Genomic DNA, 24,689 nt, shown 5'->3' with positions numbered 1-24,689 from the left:
AGTAGTTCATATTAACTTCTGTCAGTAGTTCATATTAACTTCTGTCAGTAGTTCATATTAACTTCTGTCTGTAGTTCATATTAACTTCTGTCAGTAGTTCATATTAACTTCTGTCAGTAGTTCATATTAACTTCTGTCTGTAGTTCATATTAACTTCTGTCTGTAGCTGTAGTTTCCCTCCTCACCTTTAGAGGGAGCGTTTATCTCAGTAACTGGAACCATGAACAGAAATAACAGGAAGTGACGTCGGATTTACGGCGGTATAATTGTGTTGTTTTACTAACACGCGAATTTATATTTCCGTTTTCAAGCTTCAGGACTGCAGGTAAAAACACATTAAAGTGTCTGTTTAACATTAGTGTTTAACATTAGTTAGTATGCTGGGTTAGCTCAGGTCATTGTTAGCTGTAGTTTTATAGAAGTATTAAGTTAATAATAGTTAGTCGCAGTCTTTGTGTGTTGTTGATGTGTAACGTTACTGCTGCTTTGATCGTCACGTGCGTTTTAAACCTTTCAATCAATCAGATTTTACTAATATGACACATTTCACCTTTTTAAGAAGTGAAAGTAAAGAGTTCACTGAATGAGGAAATAAAATATGAGTAGATAAAATGATTAAAGGTGATACAAGTAATACAAATAAGAAATTAAAACTATAACACATTGCACAAAATAACTACATTATGATAAAACAGTAAAACAACAGAAACTGGTCTCAAAGCTCAGTTCACTGTCACAGAGTCTAAAGAAAGCAGAACATCCACCATCTAGTCTCTCTCTGTGTGTGTATGTGGCTCATTTTCCACTGATCATTTCATCTGCAATCACTGACTGTTTTTTTCTCAATGTGCTGGTCCTCCTGCAATTTAAATCATGTCTGAATTTTTTTTTTTGTCATTTAAAGCAGAAAATGTGAAGGTTACAGACTGTCAAATGTGATAATTTGAATCTTTTGTGTGTCTTATATGATAGTAAACTGGATATCATGTCAAATAAATTGGACTGTTGTGCAGAGAAGAGATATTTCAATCATCATCTATCGACTATTTTACTTATTGAGTAATGTGGTGTTTATTTTCAAGTAGATAAAATGTCCACAAATACTGAAAAATGCCTGTTATTAGGTCTGGGCAATATATTGATATTATACCGATATCGTGATATAAGACAAGATATCGTCTTAGATTTAGGATATCGTAATATCTCAATATGTCACCAGAGTTTCTTTCCTGGTTTTTCAAGCTGCTTTACAGTCAAATATATGATTTTCTGAACTTACCAGACTGTTCTAGCTCTTCTGTTATTTACTTTTTACTTTGTCATTATATCCACATTACTGATGATTATTTATCAAATATTTCATTGTGTAAATGTTTTGTTAAAGCATCAACAGTCATCTCTATAATATTGTTGTCAAATCGATATCGAGGTATTTGGTCTGAATATTGTGATATTTGATTTTGTCCATATCGCCCAGCGCTACCTGTTATCATTTCTTAAACCCTGAGTTGACATCTTTGAATGTTTTGTTTTGTCTACCTTAACAGGAAAAAGAAGAAGAACAGTCCATCATTCAGAGACCTGCTGGATTTCACAGACCAGGACCACTACCAGAGCAGAATGGACCAGAACCAGAACCCAGAGCACCACGCCGACAACCCCGTTAAAAGAGAGGAATCAGACTCACCCTCTGCTACCACCGATACACAGGTCAGTGTTCAGGACTTCAGACTAAAGACACGATGACAAGTCTTGAGTGTCCGTGTATCAGAATCAGAATCCATTTTCTTGTCACCTGTAAATATCCTCTTAGCATTTAAAGAAATGAGATGCCGTTCTCAAACTGATCAGTCATTTCCACATAAAGATAAAGGACATATTTACAACATAAAAACATAAAAAGAGCAGCCTTTAAAATAAAGTGCTAATGTGTTTACAGAGGACAGGTAGTGCTAAGTATTAAAGTGGTGGTGCATTTGGATCGTGTGGATCTTGCCCAGATGTTCTGGAGCCTCCTAACTGATGGAGGGAGCGATGGGAGGGGTTGGTCATTATGTTGGAGGCCTTTCTGACGCATTAGTCTGTGTAGATGTTGTCTATGGAGGGAAGAGAGACACCTGTGATCTTCTCTGCTGCTCTCACTGCAACTCAGACAGTGATGCAGTGAGTTAAGATGCTCTCGATGGTTCCTCTGTAGATTATTGTCATGATGGATGGAGGAGAGTTTACTTTTTTCACTCTCGCAGGAAGTGGTGCTGGGCTTTCTTATGCCGCTTTTCCACTACACAGTTCCAACACGACTCGACTCGGGTTTTGTTTGCGTTTCCATCAGGGATAGTACCTGGTACCTGCTCCTCCATCAGGGATAGTACCTGGTACCTGCTGCTCCTCCATCAGGGATAGTACCTGGTACCTGCTCCTCCATCAGGGATAGTGCCTGGTACCTGCTGCTCCTCCATCAGGGATAGTACCTGGTACCTGCTGCTCCTCCATCAGGGATAGTGCCTGGTACCTGCTGCTCCTCCATCAGGGATAGTGCCTGGTACCTGTTGCTCCATCAGGGATAGTACCTGGTACCTGCTGCTCCATCAGGGATAGTACCTGGTACCTGCTGCTCCATCAGGGATAGTACCTGGTACCTGCTGCTCCATCAGGGATAGTACCTGGTACCTGCTCCTCGCTCCTCCATCAGGGATAGTACCTGGTACCTGGTGCTTTTTTAGTATCTGCTCTGCCGAGGTTCCAAGCGAGCCGAGCTGATACTAAATGTGACGTCAACAGACTGCCGGCCACTGATTGGTCAGAGAGTCACTGGAAGAGTCATGATCCGTCCCACACAAGAATCAAACCCGGCATTTTTAAATACCAACAACAGCGTTACAGAGATTGGTTTCTCTTCTCTTTCTTTGTCTGAGACAGAAAGCCTCATACAGCAGCAAGTTAATTGCTCATAATTGCACTTTATCAGACAGCCTCAGCCTCAGACCTTGTTTTTTTTATTTAGTATTTAGTATTTAATTATTTAGTATATTGTTCTTATATACTTATTCTTACCTAATTTGTATTTATACAGATTTTACTTTTTACATTCCTGTTTATGTTGTTTGTGTATGTTATGTGTGATGTCTTTGTGTATTAAGCTGCTGGACCCTAAATTTCCCCTAGGGGATCAATGAAGTTTACATCTATCTATCTATCTATCTATCTATCTATCTATCTATCTATCTATCTATCTATCTATCTATCTATCTATCTATCTATCTATCTATCTATCTATCTATCTATCTATCTATCTATCTATCTATCTATCTATCTATCTAAGTACACCATCGCCTCCATGTCCTCCATTGTTTATGTGTTTGTGTCGCATTGAAAACAACATCACGGTAGTTTAACGCAGCTGTTGCTATGACGACCCCGCTCACGTTGAGTAGGAACTATAGTAATGGAAAAGGTTCCTGGTACCAAACCGAGTCGAGTCGAGCTGAGTCGTGCTGGAACTGTGTAGTCGAAAAGGGCTGTGGTTTTGATGGACCAGTTCAGATCATCCACCATGTGCTCTCCCAGGAACATGACAGTGTTTTGTCATTTCCTACTTTTCTCAACGTTTAGGTAGAGGTTGTTGTTGCACCACACGGCTGACTCCTTCACCTCCTCTCTGTAATGTGTTTCATCATGTTAGTGACAAGATCTAATCTTTGAGTTTTGGTGAAATGTTGGATCAGTTGAAATAAAGATATAATCCTAAATATATTTAATTTTGATCATTTGTTCTTGTGTTTGTGTGTTTAAGGGGATAGATGACTCTGTTTCATACTCCAACTGCACAGTAGATGGTAGTAATTCAACTCCATGCAGGTTGACAATCAACATAAAACAGGAAGAAGAAGAAGAACAGTCCGTCAACCCAGAGCACCACACCAACAACCCAGTTATTAAAAGAGAAGAATCAGACTCAACCTCTGCTACCACCGATACACAGGTCAGTGTTCAGGGGCCCGAAAACTGTGAGTTAGTTAACCCTGAGATGAGGGAAACTCTGGTTTTTCGGTTTCACAAAGCCAGTTCAGCTTAACTCTGAGTCAATTACCATGGCAACATACTCCGTGAACCTAACCTGCTCGCTGGCAGGTTTTCTTCAACTAACCCTGAGTTTCTCCTCCTTTTTAACTGAAGCCTGCAGACTGAAGGAGCTGTCAGACATTTCTTAAAGAGTTAGTTAATATTGAAGCACAAATACGAAGCAGAAATCTCCATCAGAGGGTGATCAGACCCCGCTGGGATGTTTTATCTCTGAGGATGTTCTAAGTGTTTCCGTTTTTCTGTACAATCGATCATTTTATCTGAACAATATTCTCAGCCCTCGTATCGTCTGTACGACACATTGTGGACATGCTCTCAGTTCAGAACAAGTTCTTTATGTGGCACTTTGTTTTTTTCTTTGCCAATGGCAGTTTTATATGTAACATCTGTGATGCTGAGCATGTTACCAAGGTAACCGTCTGTGAGGCTGTCAGACACGTAATATTTGAAAGTTATTGATAGCCAAGTGGTTACTGCGCATGCCTCATAATGACAGTGTGCCTGGTTCGATTCCAGCGAGGACCTGTGATGCCTGCAGGTCTTCTCCCTGTTTCCTGTCAACCTCTATACCAGCTAATGTTAAATTAAGGTGAAAGTGCCCAAAAATAAATCTTTAAAAAAAAAAAGAAAAGAAATGTGGCTCTTGCACTGAAACGTTTACACTTTTGGAGTGTTGTATGTATAAAGGCATTTAGGTGTTGCTTTCAAATATACAATATTAAATACTGGCAGTGTTGGGATGACTGAAAAATTGACTTTCTTTTTTGCTTAGAAGATTTAACTAACTACTGAAATATATCACATGTTGAATGTAGCCACTGAATGCTGTTTAATGAGGGCAGGCTAAACAACATCACAGCTGCTTGTAATGAATTTATACCTGACTTGTTTGAGCTATATTTTTATATTTCATATTCAGTTGCTGCCAAGTAGGCCTGCGTTTTGTACCTGTTGGGGTCTGCATGAATATTAAATGTGCCGCGCACAAACATATACACAGAATATAAATGTTTAATAAGTGGAACACTTGAGACAAAACGTTTCTTTTTTTTTTCATTAATACTCACACATTGACTTGGTTGGTAATTTTCTGCCACGTCAGCTCGTTTTTTTGCTGCTGCTACTGTATTGCTTTTTTTCTTAAATATATTCTCATCATCTGAATGCTTTCCTTAATATTTCTAACTCCACTGAAGAGAAGTAGGAGGACTGAGCCCTTATAACAAGTGTGATAATAAGAGGCACCCTGAGGTGATCCTGTAGAATACACCAAGGCCTCAACACAGGTTCTCTGTGAACTCACTGTCAGGACTTCAGATATTTCAGAAAGCCTGTGAGCTGGAACATGGGGCACCAAGCAGTTTAAGTGTAAATGTGTCTTCTTGCCCTCCATGTGACCATCAGCAGTGTTGCTTCTACCACTTTCCTTGTTCGATGCACCAGTTGGAGTGGGCCAGTTCCACTCTCTGTTATGGTCAGTCAGCGTCCTCTTTGTCCAAAACCTTTCCAAACTAATGAGGTAGACACCACGGGGTGATGATTACTCAACACTTCCATTGGTGGACCCTTGGTCACTGGAACAACTATAGACTCTTTCTGTAACATGGAAACTTTATTCTGTGATTTTAAAAAAGAGCTGGAAAATATATGTGAAAACTCCACCAGAGCAGTTGCTAAGCTGCTGGTAATAATTTGCTCACAAAAGGTTATGTAACTCCATACAGTAAAAGTCAGTTCATCCTAACACTGTGGCTTCTGTTCCAGATAAGATCTAATGTGTTTCATGGTTTTAGATCACTTGCTTCACCATGTCATCTCACTTGCTCTCTGTCTCTTTCTGTTTTTTATGTTGTCATAGAAACAAACAGGAAGAAAAGGCCTCAAACGTCACCGTGGTCAGCGCTGTGACAAAGCCTTCACCACATCAAAACATTTAATGATTCGTGGAGCTCAAACACCAGACAAACTTAAAAGCTGTGAGGAATGTGGCAAAGTGTTCACTACCGCCTGTTATCTAAAAATCCATCAACAGATTCACAGAGGAGAGAAACCGTACAGCTGTGAGCATTGCGGGAAAAGTTTCACTCAGGTAGGTAATCTAAAAAGCCACCAGCTCATTCATACTGGAGAGAAACCGTACAGCTGTGAGCATTGCGGGAAAAGTTTCACTCAGGTAGGTAATCTAAAAAGCCACCAGCTCATTCATACCGGAGAGAAACCGTACAGCTGTGATGACTGTGGGAAAGCGTTCACAGCAAAGGGTGATTTAAAAAAACACAGGGTCATTCACACTGAAGAGAAACCGTACAGTTGTGAGCAGTGTGGGAAAACTTTCAATTCAAGCAGTAGCTTAGCAAAACACCTACGCATTCACGCTGTAGAAAGGACATACAGATGTGACCAATGTGGGAAAGCTTTTAATCAAGAGAGTCATTTAAAAAGCCACAAACAGATTCATACTGGAGAGAAACCGTATGACTGTGTCCAGTGTGGGAAGTCTTTCAGGACATACACTCATCTAGTTAGGCACCAACGTATTCACACTGGTGAGAAACCATACAGCTGTGACCAGTGTGGAAAAGCGTTCAATGACAATGGAACACTTAAATGTCACAGACGCCTTCATACAGGAGAGAAACCGTACATTTGTAGTCAATGTGGGAAAGCTTTTGCAGTGCTGAGTAACCTAAAAAAACACATACTTAGTCACACATGAGAGAAACAGTTTGACCAATGTGGGAATTTTGAGGCAAGCTCCTGAAAAATACACCATAGCAGACTTATATACACAGTCTTATCATGTTGACCATGTTTAAGAGGCAGATTAGCGTTGTCCCCCTGTCTCTAAAACATGCCTATCCAGAGTGTCACCAAATTTTAAGCTTGATCCGAGTTGTAGAAGTGCTCAGACTGAATCATGTTACATTATCTATGTGACAAAAGACTTTTACTTCTGGGAACAGGAGCATCTGAAATGCCTCAAAACTCTATGGTGCTAATATAGCTGCTAGCTAGTTTTAGGTAATTTGGTGTAATTTTCAGTAGGCTGTTGATTGTGTAGACATTGTAAATATGAATAATAGATGACTAACAACATCAGATGTCACCAGCTTCTAAATTTCAACATTAAAAGTTATCAACAATACTGTTACTTATTATCCTTTATTATAAATAGCTAAATCATAGGTTTTGTCCCATTAAATGTGTTATTTTTTTCTTCAATAATGCTATTAAATTCAAAATACTGTTTGAAGTCTCATTAAATTACAGTTCAAGAGAACAGTTTAATCTTAAAACAGCCAAATCAGATGATTACATACAAGATTGTTTGGTGTGAATTACAAACCAGTTCTTTCTGTTATTACTGTAAATTAAATGTATTATTGGGCAGCTTTTTATTTTATTATCATGTTATTGAATATTATATTCTGTTAACATTCTAGTAATGTATTATTACTAGTTTACCACCGGTGACTGGTGTGTTGTGTGTAACATGAGCGCCCTCTGCTGGACCCTGAACTCCATTACCAGCCTGATCACCACAGCAGTGTTTTAATTTGTCATTTGTTGAGCTCACCAAATTCTGATTGTAGCTTCATATTAAATGTTCATTGTATAACCTGCTAATGTGCAGCTTGCTCAGGTATTTTCTTTCTATTAAACATCCAGATTCTGTAAGAATTTATAGATTCAAATGTTGTTTATGATAAATCAGATTCATATTAAATTATGTATTTTTATCGTTATTCTGTCTGTCTCCTTCTTTCTCTCTCCAATATGTAATAATTTGAAAGATTCTCAAAGAAATAAATAACCACTCTGACCTTCACTGACGACAGCAGCATCTCACCTCAAACGTTTGAAGCACTGATTTCTTTCTGCTTTTTTAAAAGGTCAGTTTGGACAGTTCAACATCTGCTGCTTTATTTATTTTTTTGTAACTCTCGCTACAATTTAAAAACACATTTTCTGGGTTTCAGACAGAACGTCGAGTATTTTACAGTAAAGGAAACGTGAGAAATAGTTGGTGGTTCCTGACATAGTCCAGGTTCATACAGTGATCGTTTGTAGAGACGATAATTTATACTCAGCTTCATCAATACTAACTGGACTCACACCAGTAATCTCCACTGTCCCAGGGAACGGTTACACTGATGTTACAGGAGGAACCAGCTGATCTTCCCCAGCTGTCTCCACACTCCTTCCTGGTTTCTCTGGTTGTGTTCCTCCTCAGCTTCCATCCAGCAGAGCTGTCGTCCTCCTCACAGCTCAGAGACAGACTCTCTTTTAAACATCTGAGAGCTGCTGGGACTCACAGTCAGAGAGGCTGAAAGGGCTGAAACAACAAACTTGTGACTCTCTCACATTATAAAAAGACTAAGACTTCCAGCTCTGTCCTCTCAGACAGAATCAGACGTTCAGACTGTGATAGAAGTCATACATACTCTCTCATGACTTACTTCACGGGACTAATTATTACATGTTTGCATCATGCACAATAATATAGATATCTCACAACAATCGGCTGCAAAGTCTGATCAATGAGGCACAAACTGTCACTTTTGACTTGAAGCAGCCGTTTATTCTAGTAACAGAAAGATATCAGGTCTCACACACAGTCAATGTCATGGCAACAAAGTCCAGAAAACACTAAAACAGTCAGAAATAGCTGAGCCAGAAGCTGGATGGCAGGTTACACAGAAAACAATCATCACAATCATCACAAAAGAACTTGTCATTAGGAGAACAAACAAAACACATTAACATACAAAAACTGAACTTAAGATGTTTTTTATTTTAACTGAGCTTATTCACATCAACCAACCAGAGACAGGAAAAAGCAGACTGGTGATGGAGTTCAGAGTCCAGCAGAGGGCGCTCGTGTTACAGCTCACCAGTCCCAGTATTAAACTAGTAATTATACATTACTACAAAACAAAACAAAATATAGCAGTAACTAACATGATATTAAAAAAAGTTGGTTTGATGTGAATGTGACACAGTTAATGATTCCACTGACCACTAGTAACCAACTTTTACTGTTAATACTGTGAATTAAATCTATTAGTAACTTTTCAAATCTGATGATCCAATTTCTAATTTTTATCTTAATTGTTTTTCCAGGATAATCTTTCAAAGTTCCTCTTCTGAACTGTATTTAAATGACACATGATAACATGGTATTATATAGCAATATTTAAAAAGAAATGGTAGCAGGAAGGCTTTAAACTCAGAGATAAAGTTAACTGGTTAGCTTGCTGCATCCTTGATTGTTTTAATGTTGAGTAACGACAACATTTACTGACATTAGGACTCTTGACTCTCCATGAAAATCTCAATCCAAGGTTTTGTAGAATAAAAATTCAGAAATGTTTGGCTGCTAATAATAGCAAAGGACCACAAGTTAACATTATTGTGGGTTATAATTAAAAACCACTGATGCTAAAGTAACTCAAAAATGGAAGTTCTGTAGCTCTAAAGAGTCATTTCCAAATTTAAGACGTAGAACGGATCGTCTACTAATCCTCCAGTCCACATATGTGGGCAAGATACTGAACCACATATTGCCCCCGATGGCTGTTCCAACGGTGTATGAATGTGTGTGTGAATGAGTGAATGTGACATGTAGTGTAAAGCGCTTTGGGTGATTGAAAGAATAAAACAGCGCCATATAAGTACAGTCCATTTACCATTCAGATTAGAACACTTTTAAAAAGGAGGAGTAGGATAGATGGATCTAGCCTGAGTTTCCGACTTGAAACTTCAACATGAATGACCGTTTCATTACGTGTTGGAAGTTGGAAGATTACAGTGGATTGCAGTATCGGACTCCAAATGATGTCACGCAAGCAAGATTGCCAGAGATATTTTAGCTTCACGTTTGCATAGCGGTAGGCATCGTCCATATTTATATGAAGTCACATGCTCTTCCCATACAGCACTCAAAGTATTCATTCATCTGACCAGTACAAGAATGTCAACCCCAACAGCAAATTTAAAAACTGCTTGTTTAAACTTGCTCTAACAAAGGCTTGATTGTTACACACATTTATTTATAAAGTCAAACACTGTAGTTTTAAGGCCTGTAGAAGAGATAGGAGCCTCTATAACATGTTCAGTACTAAACTGAGTGACTGCGTTGGTGGATTTTTAGGGAATGTCTCCAAGCAAAACTTTTCCCGCACTGTTCACAGCTGTAGGGTTTCTCTCCAGTGTGAACACGCTGGTGGATTTTTAGATGAATGTCTTGAGTGAAAGATTTCCCACACTGGTCGCACCAGTACGGTTTCTCTCCTGTGTGAATGCGTTGATGGATTTTTAATTCACTGACTCTGATGAAGGTTTTCCCACATTGATCGCACCAGTATGGTTTTTCTCCAGTGTGGATGTGTTGGTGGCGTTTTAGAGTGCTGTCATCAGTGAACGTTTTCTCACAATGTTCACACCTGTACGGTTTCTCTCCAGTGTGAATGCGTTGATGTCGTTGCAGGGAGTCCCCATAAGCAAAGGTTTTCCCACACTGGTCACAGCTGTACGGTTTCTCTCCGGTGTGAATGCGTTGGTGGATTTTTAATTGACCGTCTGTGGTGAACATTTTCCCACACAGCTCACAGCTGTATGGTTTCTCTCCTGTATGAGTACGTTGGTGTTTCTTTAGATCGTTGTTAGCAGTGAATCTTTTCCCACACTGGTCACAGCTGTACGGTTTCACTCCAGTGTGGATACGTTGGTGTTTTATTAAAGCACTTCTTGTATTGAAGTCTTGCCCACATTGTTCACACCTGTGAAGATTCTCTCCTGTGTGGACTCTCTGATGAATCTTTAAATATGTCGATGTGGTGAAGGCTTTGTCACAGTACTGGCAGCGGTGATGTTTGACTCTCTTTTTTCGTGTTTGTTTCTATGGCAACAGACAAACACAGAAAGAGAGCAAGTTAGTGAGTTATCTAAAACCATAAATAACATGTAGATCACGTATGTGGAACATAACACAGTGTTCAGGTTGGTCTGAAGCATTTTTTAATCTTTATTTGATCAGAAAAGATTCACTGTAAAACATCCTCTCCTCTACATGAACACACTGATCACACTCACAACTGGAAGCTGCCCAGTACAACATATAACTTCAAATGAACATCAGCTCAGTGACTGACAGGCCAGTGTAAGTACATTTACTCAAGTACTGTTTTAAGCAACCTGTGCTTTACTTTTGAGTAATTCCACTTTCTACTTCATTTTCCATCTTTCAAGCTGTTTCTTCCACTGCTTCAAATCCAGCCAGACAACTTTATTTATTTAACTCTTCTGTTGTCCTCGAGTCAAGGAAGGAAGGGAGGAAGAAGGAAGGAAAGGAGGAAGGAAGTAAGGAAGGAAAGGAGGGAGGACGGAAGGATGGAAGGGAGGAAGGGAGGAAGAAGGAAGGAAAGGAGGAAGGAAGGAAGGAAGGAAAGGAGGGAGGACGGAAGGATGGAAGGGAGGAAGAAGGAAGGAAAGGAGGAAGAAGGAAGGAAAGGAGGAAGAAGGAAGGAAAGGAGGGAAGAAGGAAGGAAAGGAGGGAGGGAGGAATTAAGGATGGAAGGGAGGAAGAAGGAAGGAAAGGAGGGAGGAAGGAAGGATGGAAGGGAGGAAGAAGGAAGGAAAGGAGGGAGGAAAGAAGGAAGGAAGGGAGGAAGAAGGAAGGAAAGGAGGGAGGAAGGATGGAAGGGAGGAAGGAAGGATGGAAGGGAGGAAGAAGGAAGGATGGAAGGGAGGAAGAAGGAAGGATGGAAAGGAAGAAGAAGGAAGGAAGGAAGGAAAGAAAAAGAGAAAGAGGTAGGAAAGAAGGAACAGTCAAAACAGACAGGGTCAATTTGACCGGGGAGGACGACACGAAGGTTAACTTTATGAATAAGGAACAGATGATGGGCTGATCAGACACACACAACGAGCTGCTGGGCGACACATATTTACTGTCCTGAGCTGACCTACCTGTGTGATGGTACATTCCTGCTGCTCAGGATGCGGAACGATGTACTGAACCCCGACTGGGGCGCAAACCACCTGCAGGATCTGACCTGAGACACCAAACAACAGAAGAAGAAGAGTGTTAGTATGACTGTGTGAGACATGGAGATATAAAACTTAATGTTCATAGATGTTTGTGTGTGTTTGACCTCGGCTGCTGATCAGCTGTTCGGCCTCTGCTGCAGCACTCTAATGAAGGAAAAGAGAACAAAGAGAAAGGAGTGATGGAAGAATATGTGACAAAAGTAATCAATAAAAAATTACATGAATTAGACTCACAACTGAGCAAACTAACAGCAGAAATATGAAGCTATTATAAAAGGAACAATTTACCAGAAACATTTACAATTACTAAAAGTAGCATCTTAAATCTATAATTAAAGATAAAGATAAACATCAGTGGTGGGTTTAGTGATTTAGAAGCTGCAGACTGACCTGACTTCTATTCATAGATCCCTTCTTTAACCTTTGTGTCGTCCTCCCGGGTCAAATTGACCCGGGGTATCCTTCCCTCCTTCCTCCCTTCCTCCTTCTCTCTTTCTTTCCTCCCCCTACCTTCCTCCTTTCCTCTGTCCTTCCCTCCTCCCTTACTCTTTTCCTTTATCCCTCCCTCCGTCCTTCCTTCCTTCCTTCTTCCTCCTTTCCTTCCTCCCATCCTTCCTTCCTTCTTCCTCCTTTCCTTCCTCCCTTCCTTCCTTCCTTCTTCCTCCCATCCTTCCTTTCCTTCTTCCTTCCTTGACTCGAGGACAACACGAGGGTTAAACGTCTCTACTAAAACCTCTCTAACTTCAGGAGATGTTCGGATGTTTTGTGGTTCAGAGGTTTCAGGCTGCAGTAGTGTAAAGTTTCATTTGGCAGGAATGAAATCTTACATTTATGTTTATTCCATCTTCATTTCTTCTGAGTCAGAAACATCTGTACTGATGCTGCATTAGTTCCCTTTATTATGATTCCAACACTTTTCATACAGACCTCGTAGTTGCAGAGATGCATCATCATCATTGTGTGTTTTTAACCCTCCTGTCATCCTCCCGGGTCAAATTGACCCCATCTCTTTTGACTGTTCCATCCTTCCTTCCATCCTTCCTTCCTTCCTTACTACCTTCCTTCCTCCCTTCCTTCTCTCCTTACTTCCTTCCTCTTTTCCTCCCTCCCTCCCTCCTTACTCCTTTCCTTCCTTCCTCCTGTCCCGCCTTGCTCCCTTCCTTCTTTCCTCACTTCCTTCCTTCCTTCTCTCCTTACTTCCTTCCTATTTTCCTTCCTACCTCCCTCCATCCTTACTCCTTTCCTTCCTTCCTTCCTTCCTGCTATCCTTCCTTCCTTCTTCCTATCCTTCCTTGACAACAGGAGGGTTAAAGATGTTAAACTGGTTAAACTGGTGAATCGGCTCTGTAACAGTCCAGACAGCTTTGAACACTGACCTGCCTTTGATCTGTTATTCATGGTGATCTTTAGACCTTGATTTTAAACTAACTTTCAACACTGTGTGGAAGCACCTGCATCCACACATTTATTCAGTTTTCCTCCATCTGTAGATGTACGTGGTTCGGGTCATTTGTTTAGGTGACCAATGAAAGTTGATCAGTTGTAGCAGAGTTAGCCAGTTAGCTAGTTTAAAGAGACGTAGACTTATTGTCTAACTTTGTTGATTTTACTCACAACAAGTTGGAACCAGGAAACACTTGAGACCTTTCTGTAGTTTTTGGGTCAGTGACAAATAAGGGTCGGCAAGATGAGCAAGTCAAAAATATCTAGTTTTTAAAAGCACATCAGGTGTGTTAAAATGTACATTTTGTATTTATGTTGTTTTTTTAGAAAGACTGAATGCTCCTGAAAATGTCAAATGGTGTAACCACAAAAGAATTATAAACATTTAATATTTTATCGACCTACAGTGTATTCAAGTGGACTTATAAAATAATCAATTCATTTTAAAACATCAAATGAATTTATTTTTTTTGGAGTATTTCTACCTTTAAATTTTAAAGCATTTTGGCAAAACTGATACATTTTTTATAAATAACGTGACAAATTATTTAAAATGTATTAAAAATATAAGATTACACTTAATCCACATTTTAGTTGACATTTATTTGACACTGGGTTGCATCAATTGGTGCAAACAATAGTTTTTCATAATAATCTGATTCACTACTTGATCGTTTTCCTTCTCCAGTCAAACACCAAATGGACACAAATACGACAGTCAACAAGGTTCAGTGAGCTTTGTTTTTCATGTTATTTCAGTTTAGAAAAAGGAACATCTGACAACAAGAGATGATTAAAGTCAACTCTTGTATAATTGTAATGAGCTCATTTTTTCTACTGCAAATTCTGTGCCAATCCCCCCCAAACATTTTACAATGACAACAATGATCATGGTCATTTCATTTTAAAATTTAACTCATGCTTTGTAACAAACACAACAACAACCCACCAGGGTGAATGTCTTCTATTGTGAATACAGATAATAAAAGTTTAATCTGACAATAAATAATGAGAGAGACAGAGAGACAGAGAGAGAGAGAGAGAGAGAGACAGAGAGAAAAAGAGAGAGAGAGAGACAGAGAGAGAAAAAGAGAGAGACAGAGAGAGAGAGAGAGAGAGACAGACAGAGAGAGAGAGAGACAGAGAGAAAAAGAGAGAGAGACAGAGAGAGAGCGACAGAGAGAGAAAGAGAGAGAGAGAGACAGAGAGAGAGCGACAGAGAGAGAAAGAGAGAGAGAGAGAGAGACATTACTTATGGATTCAATCATAAACCAAACACAAACATGCCATCTCTCTTCTTTTTTTTAAATTAATATAAAAATAATTGTTTTCTGCAGCGTTATTATAAAAAACACGGGCAAAGAAATAAATTAAACAGCTTTCTCTAAATCTACGTTAACAGTGCTGAACACAGTAGCAAAATGGCAAGTTTTACAAATGAATACAAACTAAAGCTGATACTCAGTAATATCAATGAACTAAACCTATCAAATTATGACAGTACCCAACTCATTTTCTTCCATTGTTAACCTGGAAATGAACAAAAATAGAGTAACAAAATTCCCACGTTTTACTGCTACTTTCCATCTCTGAGGAGTTCTGCAGGTTTTGCTCCTCTTGGATCTTTTTAGTTCACAGACACAGTGCAGAGACACATCATAAGACTAATTTGATGTGAGTAAACCCTTGTTGAAGAGGTCATGTGGTTGAGTTCAGGTGAAGATGCTCTTCCCAACCAGCTTCCACTTCTTTACCGACCTGATACTGCCATATCTGATCCGGATGAACCTGCTGACAGCTGGTAGATGTTGAGGGAAGGGTTTCGGCAGCTCTTGCAGATACCAGGTCTTCAGAAGTCACTTGGTACCATTCATGGCTTGTTGGAACCGATTCGTCGTACTTTGCAACGACTTCCTCCGATATTCGGTAACAGTATTCTACACTCGAGGGTTGATCCTTAAAGAAGTTGAACTGCTGGATCCCAATATTATTCCGTTTCCTTGCTCTGTAGTTTCTCTGGTACTCTTTCCACTTTTCCCTCATCTTCTTCTGCTGTTTCTTGGAGAGCTCTGCTACGGGTGTGTTTGTAATCTTTCCCTCTCTTTTTCTCCTTTGATAACTATGAATAAAAAAAATAAAGCCTATGAAAAAATTATCTGTTAAAACATTTATCTGTATATATTGGCGCTTTTCCTCTACATAGTTCCAGCACGACTCGACTCAACTCGGTTTATTTCGCGTCTCCATCAGGGATAGTACCTGGTACCTGCTGCTTTTTTAGTATCTGCTCTGGTGAGGTTCCAAGCAATCCGAGCCGATACTAAATGTGACGTAAACAGACTGCCGGCCACTGATTGGTCAGAGAGTCACTGGAAGAGTCGTGAGCCGTCCCACACAAGAATCAAACCCAGCATTTTTAAATACCAACAACAGCGTTACAGAGATTGGTTTCTCTTCTCTTGCTTTGTGTGAGACAGAAAGCCTCATACAGCAGCAAGTACACCATCGCCTCCATGTCCTCCATTGGTTATGTGTTTGTGTCGCGTAGAAAACAAAGTCACAGCAGTTTAATGCAGCGTTGCTATGACGACCCCGCCCACGTTGAGTAGTTACTTTTTTGTAATGGAAAAAGTTCCTGGAATCGTACCGAGTCGAGTCGTGCTGGAACTGTGTAGTGGAAAAGCGCTGTGTGTGTGTGTGTGTGTGTGTGTGAGTGTGTGTGTGTGTGTGTGTGTGTGTGTGTGTGTGTGTGTGTGTGTGTGTGTGTGTGTGTGTGTGTGTGTGTGTGTGTGTGTGTGTGTGTGAGAGAGAGAGTGTAAACTACCTTTCACGTCTTTGGGTTAGGTAATTGGCCCTTGCAGCAGCATTCGCATTGACGCGTGCTCTGTGACGAGCCACTTTTTCCTTGCTAGACAATGGTCTCTAAGGGGGGAAATCGATTTTATATATTTAGTTTGTGTAATTTACATATGTTTTATATATTTAAATGTTTGAATAACATTTCTCCTTTCATTGAATTATTGGATTTTTTTTAGGTATTTTGAAACTATTGTACATCTTCAAAAGTAGGTTTTTTATAATACAGCTTTATAAACTACTGATATTTGAGTAAATTGGCATCTAACAGAGAGGCTCATAATAACCAGTTACACCATTTGACGGCTTTGGTCTCAATATTTCAAATGTAATTTTTAAAGTAAATATAGATTTTTATGAATCATCAATTTTTTTTTAGGGTCATACCATTTGACATGTAAACTGAGCAAACCCTAAAAACAATTCAGTCAATTTATAAGTAGTTTTTTAGAGCTTCTAACCTTGTCGGGCAGCAGTTGTGACAGGCGGGGAGTTCCGGTCCTCTGAAATGAGGCCAACGCGGAAGTAACTTAAAACTGCATTCTATCAAAAGGCCACCAGGGGGCGACCGTTTTGGTGTCAAAAGGACTTCCGTCTCTATACAAGTCAATGGAGAATTCACCAACTTCTCACTTGATTTCTAACCTCAGTAAACGTTTTCAAAATGTGTTTATGGTCTCAATCGCTAGTTTAAAGCCTTCTTCAATGCAGTATGATGTTCATTTGGGACATTTTGGCCTCCCTGATTTTATATGTGACGATAAAACAGGGTATGCATTAGGGCGTGGCTACGTTGTGATTGACAGGTTGATTGGTTCACAGGTTCAGGAGCGCGCCTCATGCCCATCAGAATTTACTGTTTTTAAGCAAATTTAACTTTTTTGTTTTTTTATGGTTACACCACTGACATTTTATCCATAATCCTTGTAAAAGACACAGTAACATCATTGACCCTTTACAGTAGAATAACTCCATGAACACAAAGCCTGGAAGTTTTTTAGTTTCCTTTTTTCAGACTTTTTCTCCAACAACAGAATGAACAGATGATACACAGACTCTAGAGACTCGTCCTCATGTCTGAACACTGACCTGTTTATCGGTGATAGAAGAGGGTGAGTCTGATTCTTCTTTAACTGTGATGTCGATGTGGTGCTCCAGGGTCTGGTTCTGGTTCTGGTTGAAGTCCAGCAGGTCTCCACTCTGACTGATGGACTGTTCTTCTTCTTCCTGTTTTATGTCAGGTGACCACTTAAACAAAGAACAAATAAATTAATACAATTAACAATCCAATGTCCATTAATCATCTCACCAGCCCTCACATTTATCTGTTGACCCTTTGGAAGGTACTGAGACCAGGAAACACTGAGAAACACTTTTTCTAGTTTTTGACAGCAGAGCATGAACACAAAGCGTTTTAGTTTCCTTTTTTCAGACTTTTATCCTGAAGTCCTGAACACTAACCTGTGTATCGGTGGTAGCAGAGTCTGATTCTTCTATTTTAATAACGGGGTTGTCGGTGTGGTGCTCTGGGTCCAGCAGGTCTCCTCTCTGACTGATGGACTGTTCTTCTTCTTCTTCTTCCTCCTGTTTTATGTCGAGTGGAAACCAGCATGGAGGTGAATTACTGCCGTCGACGGTGTAGGTGGAGTATGAACCAGAGTCTTCTATCTCCTTCAACACACAAGAACAAATAAAAAAGATTAAATATAATTAATATTACATTTAAACACATTTATGTATCAGAACTTAGTTTTTTCTTCTTTCCTCTCCCATTAATCATCTCACCACCCCTAACATTAATTTATCTGTACATGTAGGTGGTACGGGTCATTTGTGTAGGTGACCAATGAAAGTTGATCAGTTGGAGCAGAGTTAGTTAGTTAGTTAGGTAGTTTAGAAGTAAACAGATATTGTCTAACTTCATTTTACTCTCAACCAGGCGGGGAGTTCCGGTCCTCTGAAATGAGGCCAACGCGGAAGTAACTTAAAACTGCATTCTATCAAAAGGCCACCAGGGGCGACTGTTTTGGTGTCAAAAGGACTTCCGTCTCTATACAAGTCAATGGAGAATTCACCAACTTCTCACTTGATTTCTAACCTCAGTAAACATTTTCAAAATGTGTTTATGGTCTCAATCGCTAGTTTAAAGCCTTCTTCAATGCAGTATGATGTTCATTTGGGACATTTTGGCCTCCCTGATTTTATATGTGACGATAAAGCAGGGTATGCATTAGGGCGTGGCTACGTGGTGATTGACAGGTTGATTGGTTCACAGGTTCAGGAGGGCGCCTCATGATCCTCCTGATGCCCATATAAGTAGAATCCATGTTTTTATTTTTCCCAGCATGCACATGAAATTTTCAAGATGGCGCTGCTCAGATCCGATACTATTGGCCTCCGAGCAGCAGTCCACAAACCAATGGGTGACGTCACGGATGTTACGTCCATTTCTTATATACAGTCTATGCTCTCAACAACGACTTTCTCTCCAACAACAGAATGAACAGATGATACTCGTCCTCATGTCTGAACACTGACCTGTGTATCGCTGGTAGCAGAGTCTGAATCTTCTCTTTTAATAACGAGGATGTCAGTGTGCTGCTCCAGGTCCTGGTTATCCTCCATTATGATCTTGTAGTAGTCCTGGTCTGTGAAGTCCAGCAGGTCTTCTCTCTGACTGATGGACTGATCTTCTTGAAGCATTTCTTCTTCCCTTTTCTTCGCTCTGTGGTTTCTCTTGTTCTCTCTCCACTTTTCCCTCAACATCTTCTGCTGATCCTTGGAGAGCTCTGCTGCTGGCTTATTTGTAATCTTTCCCTGTCTTTTTCTCCTTTGATAGCTATGAATAAAATCGAAATTGCTCTGTAAAAACAATTATCTGCATATATATGTATGTGTATATGAAAGAGAGAGTAAACTACCTTTCACGTCTTCGGGCAAGGTAATTGGCCCTTAAAACAGCGTTAGCGTTGACGCGTGCTCTGTGACGAGCCACTTTTTCCTTGTTAGACAATGGTCTCTAAGGGGGGAAATAGTTGTATATATATTTATTATATATTAGTGATGAATTAGCAGAAATTTGAAAGTGTTTTAGTTTCCTTTTTTCAGACTTTTATGGCTCTTTTCCACTATACAGTTTTAGCACTACTCGACTCGGTACAGTTCCAGGAACCTTTTCCGTTACAAAAAGTACAGGGGTTGTCATAGCAACGCTGCACGAAACTGCCGTGACTTCGTTTTATACGCGACACAAACACATAAACAATGGAGGACATGGAGGCGATGGTGTACTTGCTGCTGTATGAGGCTTTCTGTCTCACACAAAGCAAGAGAAGAGAAACGAATCACTGTAACGCTGTTGTTGGTATTTAAAAATGTTGGGTTTGATTCTTGTGTGGGACGGCTCATGACTCTTCCAGTGACTCTCTGACCAATCAGTGGCCGGCAGTCTGTTGACGTCACATTTAGTATCGGCTCGGCTCGCTTGGAACCTCGGCAGAGCAGATACTAAAAAAGCACCAGGTACCAGGTACTATCCCTGATGGAGACGCAGAAAACACTGAGTAGAGTCGAGCCGTGCTGGAACTGTGTAGTGGAAAAGCTCCATTATTGTGAAGTCCTGAACACTGACCTGTGTATCGGTGGTAGCAGAGTCTGACTCTTCTCTTTTAATAACGAGGATGTCAGTGTGCTGCTCCAGGTCCTGGTTCTCCTCCATTATGATCTTGTAGTAGTCCTGGTCTGTGAAGTCCAGCAGGTCTTCTCTCTGACTGATAGACTGATCTTCTTCTTCTTCTTTTTCCTGTTTTATGTCAGGTAGATAAATCACACCTTTTATTGTTGTTTCATTCAATAAACTTTTGCTTTATAATTATTCTTGTGTGCATTAGTTTCCAAATCAATATTTACTATCCTTTAGGTTTGTATGTCACTTGTAAAACACTTTCAATTGTATTTCCTTTGTATGAAAAGTTTCATATTAATAAAGTGAACGATCAGCTCCTTTAAAACGACAATACAGAATGTAGGAACCAATTATTTTAGAACATCTGATCGTCTCCTTTTTGGAGGTTACCGCAACTTTGTGAATGACATCACTAATTTGTATGGTAAGGTATGTATGTATGTTATCAGACCTTTGGTTTTCTTTCCTCTCCCATTAATCATCTCATGACCCCTCACATTATTTTTATTATTCAGGTTTGTCCTTTTAATTGTTCCTCCATCTGTAGATGTAGGTGGTACGGGTCATTTGTTTAGGTGACCAATGAAAGTTGATCAGTTGGAGCAGAGTTAGTTAGTTAGTTAGTTAGTTAGTTAGTTAATTAGTTTAGAAGTTAACAGATATTGTCTAACTTTACAAGCTGAAACTAGGAAACACTGAGACCTTTTTTGGATTCTACAGCAGAATAAATCCATGAACACAAAGCCTGGAAGTGTTTCAGTTTCCTTTTTTCAGAATTTCTCTCCAACAACAGAATGAACAGATGATACACGTCCTCATGTCTGAACACTGACCTGTGTATCGCTGGTAGCAGAGTCTGAATCTTCTCTTTTAATAACGAGGATGTCAGTGTGCTGCTCCAGGTCCTGGTTCTCCTCCATTATGATCTTGTAGTAGTCCTGGTCTGTGAAGTCCAGCAGGTCTTCTCTCTGACTGATGGACTGATCTTCTTGAAGCATTTCTTCTTTCCTTTTCTTCGCTCTGTAGTTTCTCTGGTACTCTCTCCACTTTTCCCTCAACATCTTCTGCTGTTCATTGGAGAGCTCTGCTGCTGGCTTATTTGTAATCTTTCCCTGTCTTTTTCTCCTTTGATAGCTATGAATAGAAACAAATGAAGCCTATTAAAAGTTGTCTGTTAAAACAATTATCTGCATATATATGTATGTGTATATGAGAGAGAGAGTAAACTACCTTTCACGTCTTCGGGCAAGGTAATTGGCCCTTAAAACAGCGTTAGCGTTGACGCGTGCTCTGTGACGAGCTGATTTATCCTTGTTAGACGATGGCCTCTAAGGAGGAAAATAGTTTGATGTTAGGATTATTATACATTAGTAGTATTTACAGCAGAAAAACTACATAAACACAAAGCCTGAAAGTGTTTTAGTTTCGTTTTTTCAGACTTGAATGAACAGATGATAGACATAGGGCTGTGCAATATATTGATATTATATAGATATCGTATATGAGAGTGGATATCATCTTAGAATTTGGATATCAGATAACTGTTTCTTTTCCTGCTTTTAAAGGCTAATTACAGTAAAATCATGTAATTGTCTGAACTTACCAAAATGTTGTAGCTCTTCTATTATTTACCTTTTACACACTTTGTCATTAAATCCACATTACTGATGGTTATTTAGTGAAAGCACCAACAGTCATCTCTATATTTAATTTCTATGTTTACAATGAACACTTTGCACATATTTTAAAACACTTTATGCACCATTGTTAAACATTTCTTTAATGTTTATTTTGCACCTTAATGTGAAGAGATAATTAAGTGTTCATTGTGATTTTAATTGTGATTCAGACTTATGTACATTTATTTATTTGAGTGTTTTTGATGGTTGTGTTGACGTTTCTTTTCCCTGTCTGCTTTGATTGATAACTGAGGTGATAACAATCAGAGGAAGGTTGAGTGGCGGCTGTGGATTAGGAGGTAGAGCGGGTCGTCCTCCAATTGGAAGATCGGTGGTTTGATTCCCGACTCCTCCAGTCCACATGTCGATTGGGCAAGATACTGAACCCCAAATTGCTCCCGTTGCTATGCCAACAGTGTGTGATTGTGTATGAATGGTTAGTTTCCCTCTAATGAGCAGGTTGGTGCTCTGTGTGGAAGCTCCTGTCATCAGTGTGTGAATGAGACGTAGAGTAAAAGCTTTGAGTCGTCATAACAACTAGAAAAGAGTACAGAACATTTACCATTTAAGTTTGCAATAAAAGTGTTTAAATTGAATATTTTTCCCCTGGTCCTTATTTTAAATAGTTTAGTTGTTTTTAAATATTCTTTTGCACCTGATGAAGACCTTTCGGGGTCGAAACGTTGTGTTGGCTTGTAATTAAATCACGGGAGAGCATAAAACAGTGTGCGGGTGTCTTCTTTTATTATCACAGCCTTATTTAAATACTTCCTAATACTTCCTCGAGACTCGTCCTCATGTCTTCAGTCTGGTTATGAAGCTGGTTTTATTCTGAAGTCCTGAACACTGACCTGTGTATCGGTGGCAGCAGAGGGTGATTCTTCTCTTCTAACAAGGTTGTTGGTGTGGTGCTCTGGGTCCAGGTCCAGGTTCTGGTTCTGGTTGAAGTCCAAGTCCAGGTCCTGGTTCTGGTTGAAGTCCAGCAGCTCTCCTCTCTCACTGATGGACTGATCTTCTTCTTCTTCTTTCATGGCAGGTGGTGACCAGGATAGTTTCCTTTTTAAATTAAATATCTTCTAAAGACTGAAAACATCAGAGTAGCAGATTAGCCTCTTAGCTCATTTAAAGCTTTTTATAACAGAAACTAAAATGAAGTTATGAGTGAGGTAAAGCTGCTGCAGATGTTAACAGCTGTCTGCAGTTAACAGCTGTTAGCATCGGAGCTAGCCCAGCAGGCTATCGCACTTCTGTTCGTGTTCGCTTCGTTTTTCATGTTAAACAGATACTGTGATGTGTTTTAACATGCAGCCCTGAAGCTTAAACGTTGATTAATAAAGTAATATGTTGGTAAAACAGCACAATTATCCCGCCGTTCATTACACATCACGGAGGACGAACACTTCCGGGTTAGCTTACGTTCCGTTCGTCATCAGCATCTTCTTCTTCTTCTCTGTGTTTTACGGCAGCTTGCATCCTGTATGTTGCATTACTGCCATCTACTGGACGGAAGTGGCTCCTACAACGTTTCCAACTCTTCCCATCAGTCCAGACTTCCTTCCTCTCTTAGCTTCTGTTTCCCTCCATCACGTCCTTTATGTCTGTCGCCTGCAGTTTATTTCAGTTCATGGTTTGAGTTACTGAGATAAACTCTCCCTCTAACTACTACCAAGGCAACAACAGCTACTGACCGAAGCTAATATGAAGCTTCAGTCAAATCTTCATCTTCTATGTTTCAACGTTACAGTGTTTTTAGTAGTAAAGTCTTTGTGTTGCTATGGTTACACCACAGCTCAACAGGGAAACACTAAGAGGGAATCTGATGCTAAAAAGACTGTAAATGTGTCAGATATCACTTGATATGACTAACTCAGACTGATGAAGCTCAATAGAAGCTGATCAGCTACTTTAAATGATACAGTCCTCCATCACTGAACACTGGAAGCACATTTGAAGGAGATCTTTGAAAGCTGTAATAACAGCTTATACACATTTCTTCTGGGTTCTTTCCCTAATGTGACCCACAGCCACAGTAAACACAAATGGAAATAAAATGCATTATTTTTTTAGATTTTTGAGTAGGTGATACACAGTTTTATATATGCAAAAGTACAAATTTGGCCTGTGTTTATATATTAAAACAAATCATCGTATTCTATAAAATGTTCTGGACCATAAAATAGTGATTGAGTAAGACGTGGGGGCCACCGTGGGAAAGTCACCAGTCAATCAGAGGTATTTTTGTCTGGTTGGTGAGTATCAGGCTGAGCAGGAAGCAGGTGTCAGCTCTTCATTTACATGGAGAGGAAACAGTGACCAGCTCTCCTCTGGGCTTTATAGCTGACAGCTCCACCAACTTTCCTCACTGTGATACAGAGAACAGCACGAGACCAAGAAGTCCAGCATGTCTCTCATCTGCATCTTCATCTTGGTCCTCGCTGTCAGCACCACAGGTTAGTCATATCTTCAGTCTACCTTCAGCTCATGTTCATCGTTTGCTTGGTTGTTGACTCGATGTTCCTGCTTTGTGTTTTTCAGTGTGCTCAGCAGACATTGTATTGACCCAGACTCCAGAATCCCTCTCAGTCCGGCTGGGAGAGTCTGCCACCATCAGCTGTAAAGCCAGCACCGCCATCGATGATGATTTAGCCTGGTACCATCAGAAACCAGGAGAGGCTCCTAAATTCATCATTAATTTTGCCTCTAGTATGACTTCAGGTAGATACCAAGGCAGTGGATATGATAATGATTTGAGTCTGACCATCAGTAACGTTCAGGCTGAAGATTCAGGAGTTTATTACTGTCAGCAGCATGAAGCTACACCACTCACACAGTGATACAGAGCCGTACAAAAACCTCAGTCAGTTAAACAAGAAGTGACTGTAGCTGAAAGAGGA

At 39.9% G+C, this 24,689-nt stretch overlaps 3 protein-coding genes across 4 annotated transcripts in view; 2 read left to right on the top strand and 1 right to left on the bottom strand.

Moving 5' to 3' along the window:
• Positions 1-24,689, top strand: part of LOC134006104 (zinc finger protein 883-like) — a 137,788-nt gene that overhangs the window by 6,030 nt on the left and 107,069 nt on the right. The window contains exons 2-4 of the mRNA XM_062445185.1: positions 1,548-1,710; positions 3,794-3,982; positions 5,942-6,757. Coding sequence (XP_062301169.1) covers positions 1,621-1,710; positions 3,794-3,982; positions 5,942-6,757 — 1,095 coding nt within the window. The 5' untranslated portion in view covers positions 1,548-1,620. The remainder of the gene's footprint in view (positions 1-1,547; positions 1,711-3,793; positions 3,983-5,941; positions 6,758-24,689) is intronic.
• The window catches only part of LOC134006127 (CD226 antigen-like), a 126,186-nt gene that overhangs the window by 18,117 nt on the left and 83,380 nt on the right, over positions 1-24,689 (top strand). The gene's annotated exons all lie outside the window — the stretch shown is intronic.
• Positions 8,656-23,161, bottom strand: LOC134006097 (zinc finger and SCAN domain-containing protein 2-like). Of its 2 annotated transcripts, XM_062445163.1 has the most exons (10): positions 22,647-23,161; positions 21,347-21,444; positions 20,950-21,250; positions 19,353-19,450; positions 18,970-19,270; positions 17,893-18,102; positions 17,521-17,679; positions 12,237-12,276; positions 12,052-12,137; positions 8,656-10,984 (listed from the first exon to the last, which is right to left on the bottom strand). In XM_062445163.1, the coding sequence occupies exons 1-10, from the start codon at positions 22,824-22,826 to the stop codon at positions 10,205-10,207; spliced, it is 2,253 nt and encodes a 750-aa protein (XP_062301147.1). In that variant the 5' UTR covers positions 22,827-23,161; the 3' UTR covers positions 8,656-10,204. The 2 variants fall into 2 exon arrangements, with proteins under 2 accessions (XP_062301147.1, XP_062301148.1); XM_062445164.1 differs by lacking the exons at positions 8,656-10,984; positions 12,052-12,137; positions 12,237-12,276 and adding exons at positions 14,726-15,694; positions 16,400-16,497.

This window comes from Scomber scombrus, chromosome 23, assembly GCF_963691925.1.
Source record: "Scomber scombrus chromosome 23, fScoSco1.1, whole genome shotgun sequence".
NCBI classification, from domain to species: domain Eukaryota; kingdom Metazoa; phylum Chordata; class Actinopteri; order Scombriformes; family Scombridae; genus Scomber; species Scomber scombrus.
This window is presented reverse-complemented; position numbering and strand designations above follow the sequence as displayed.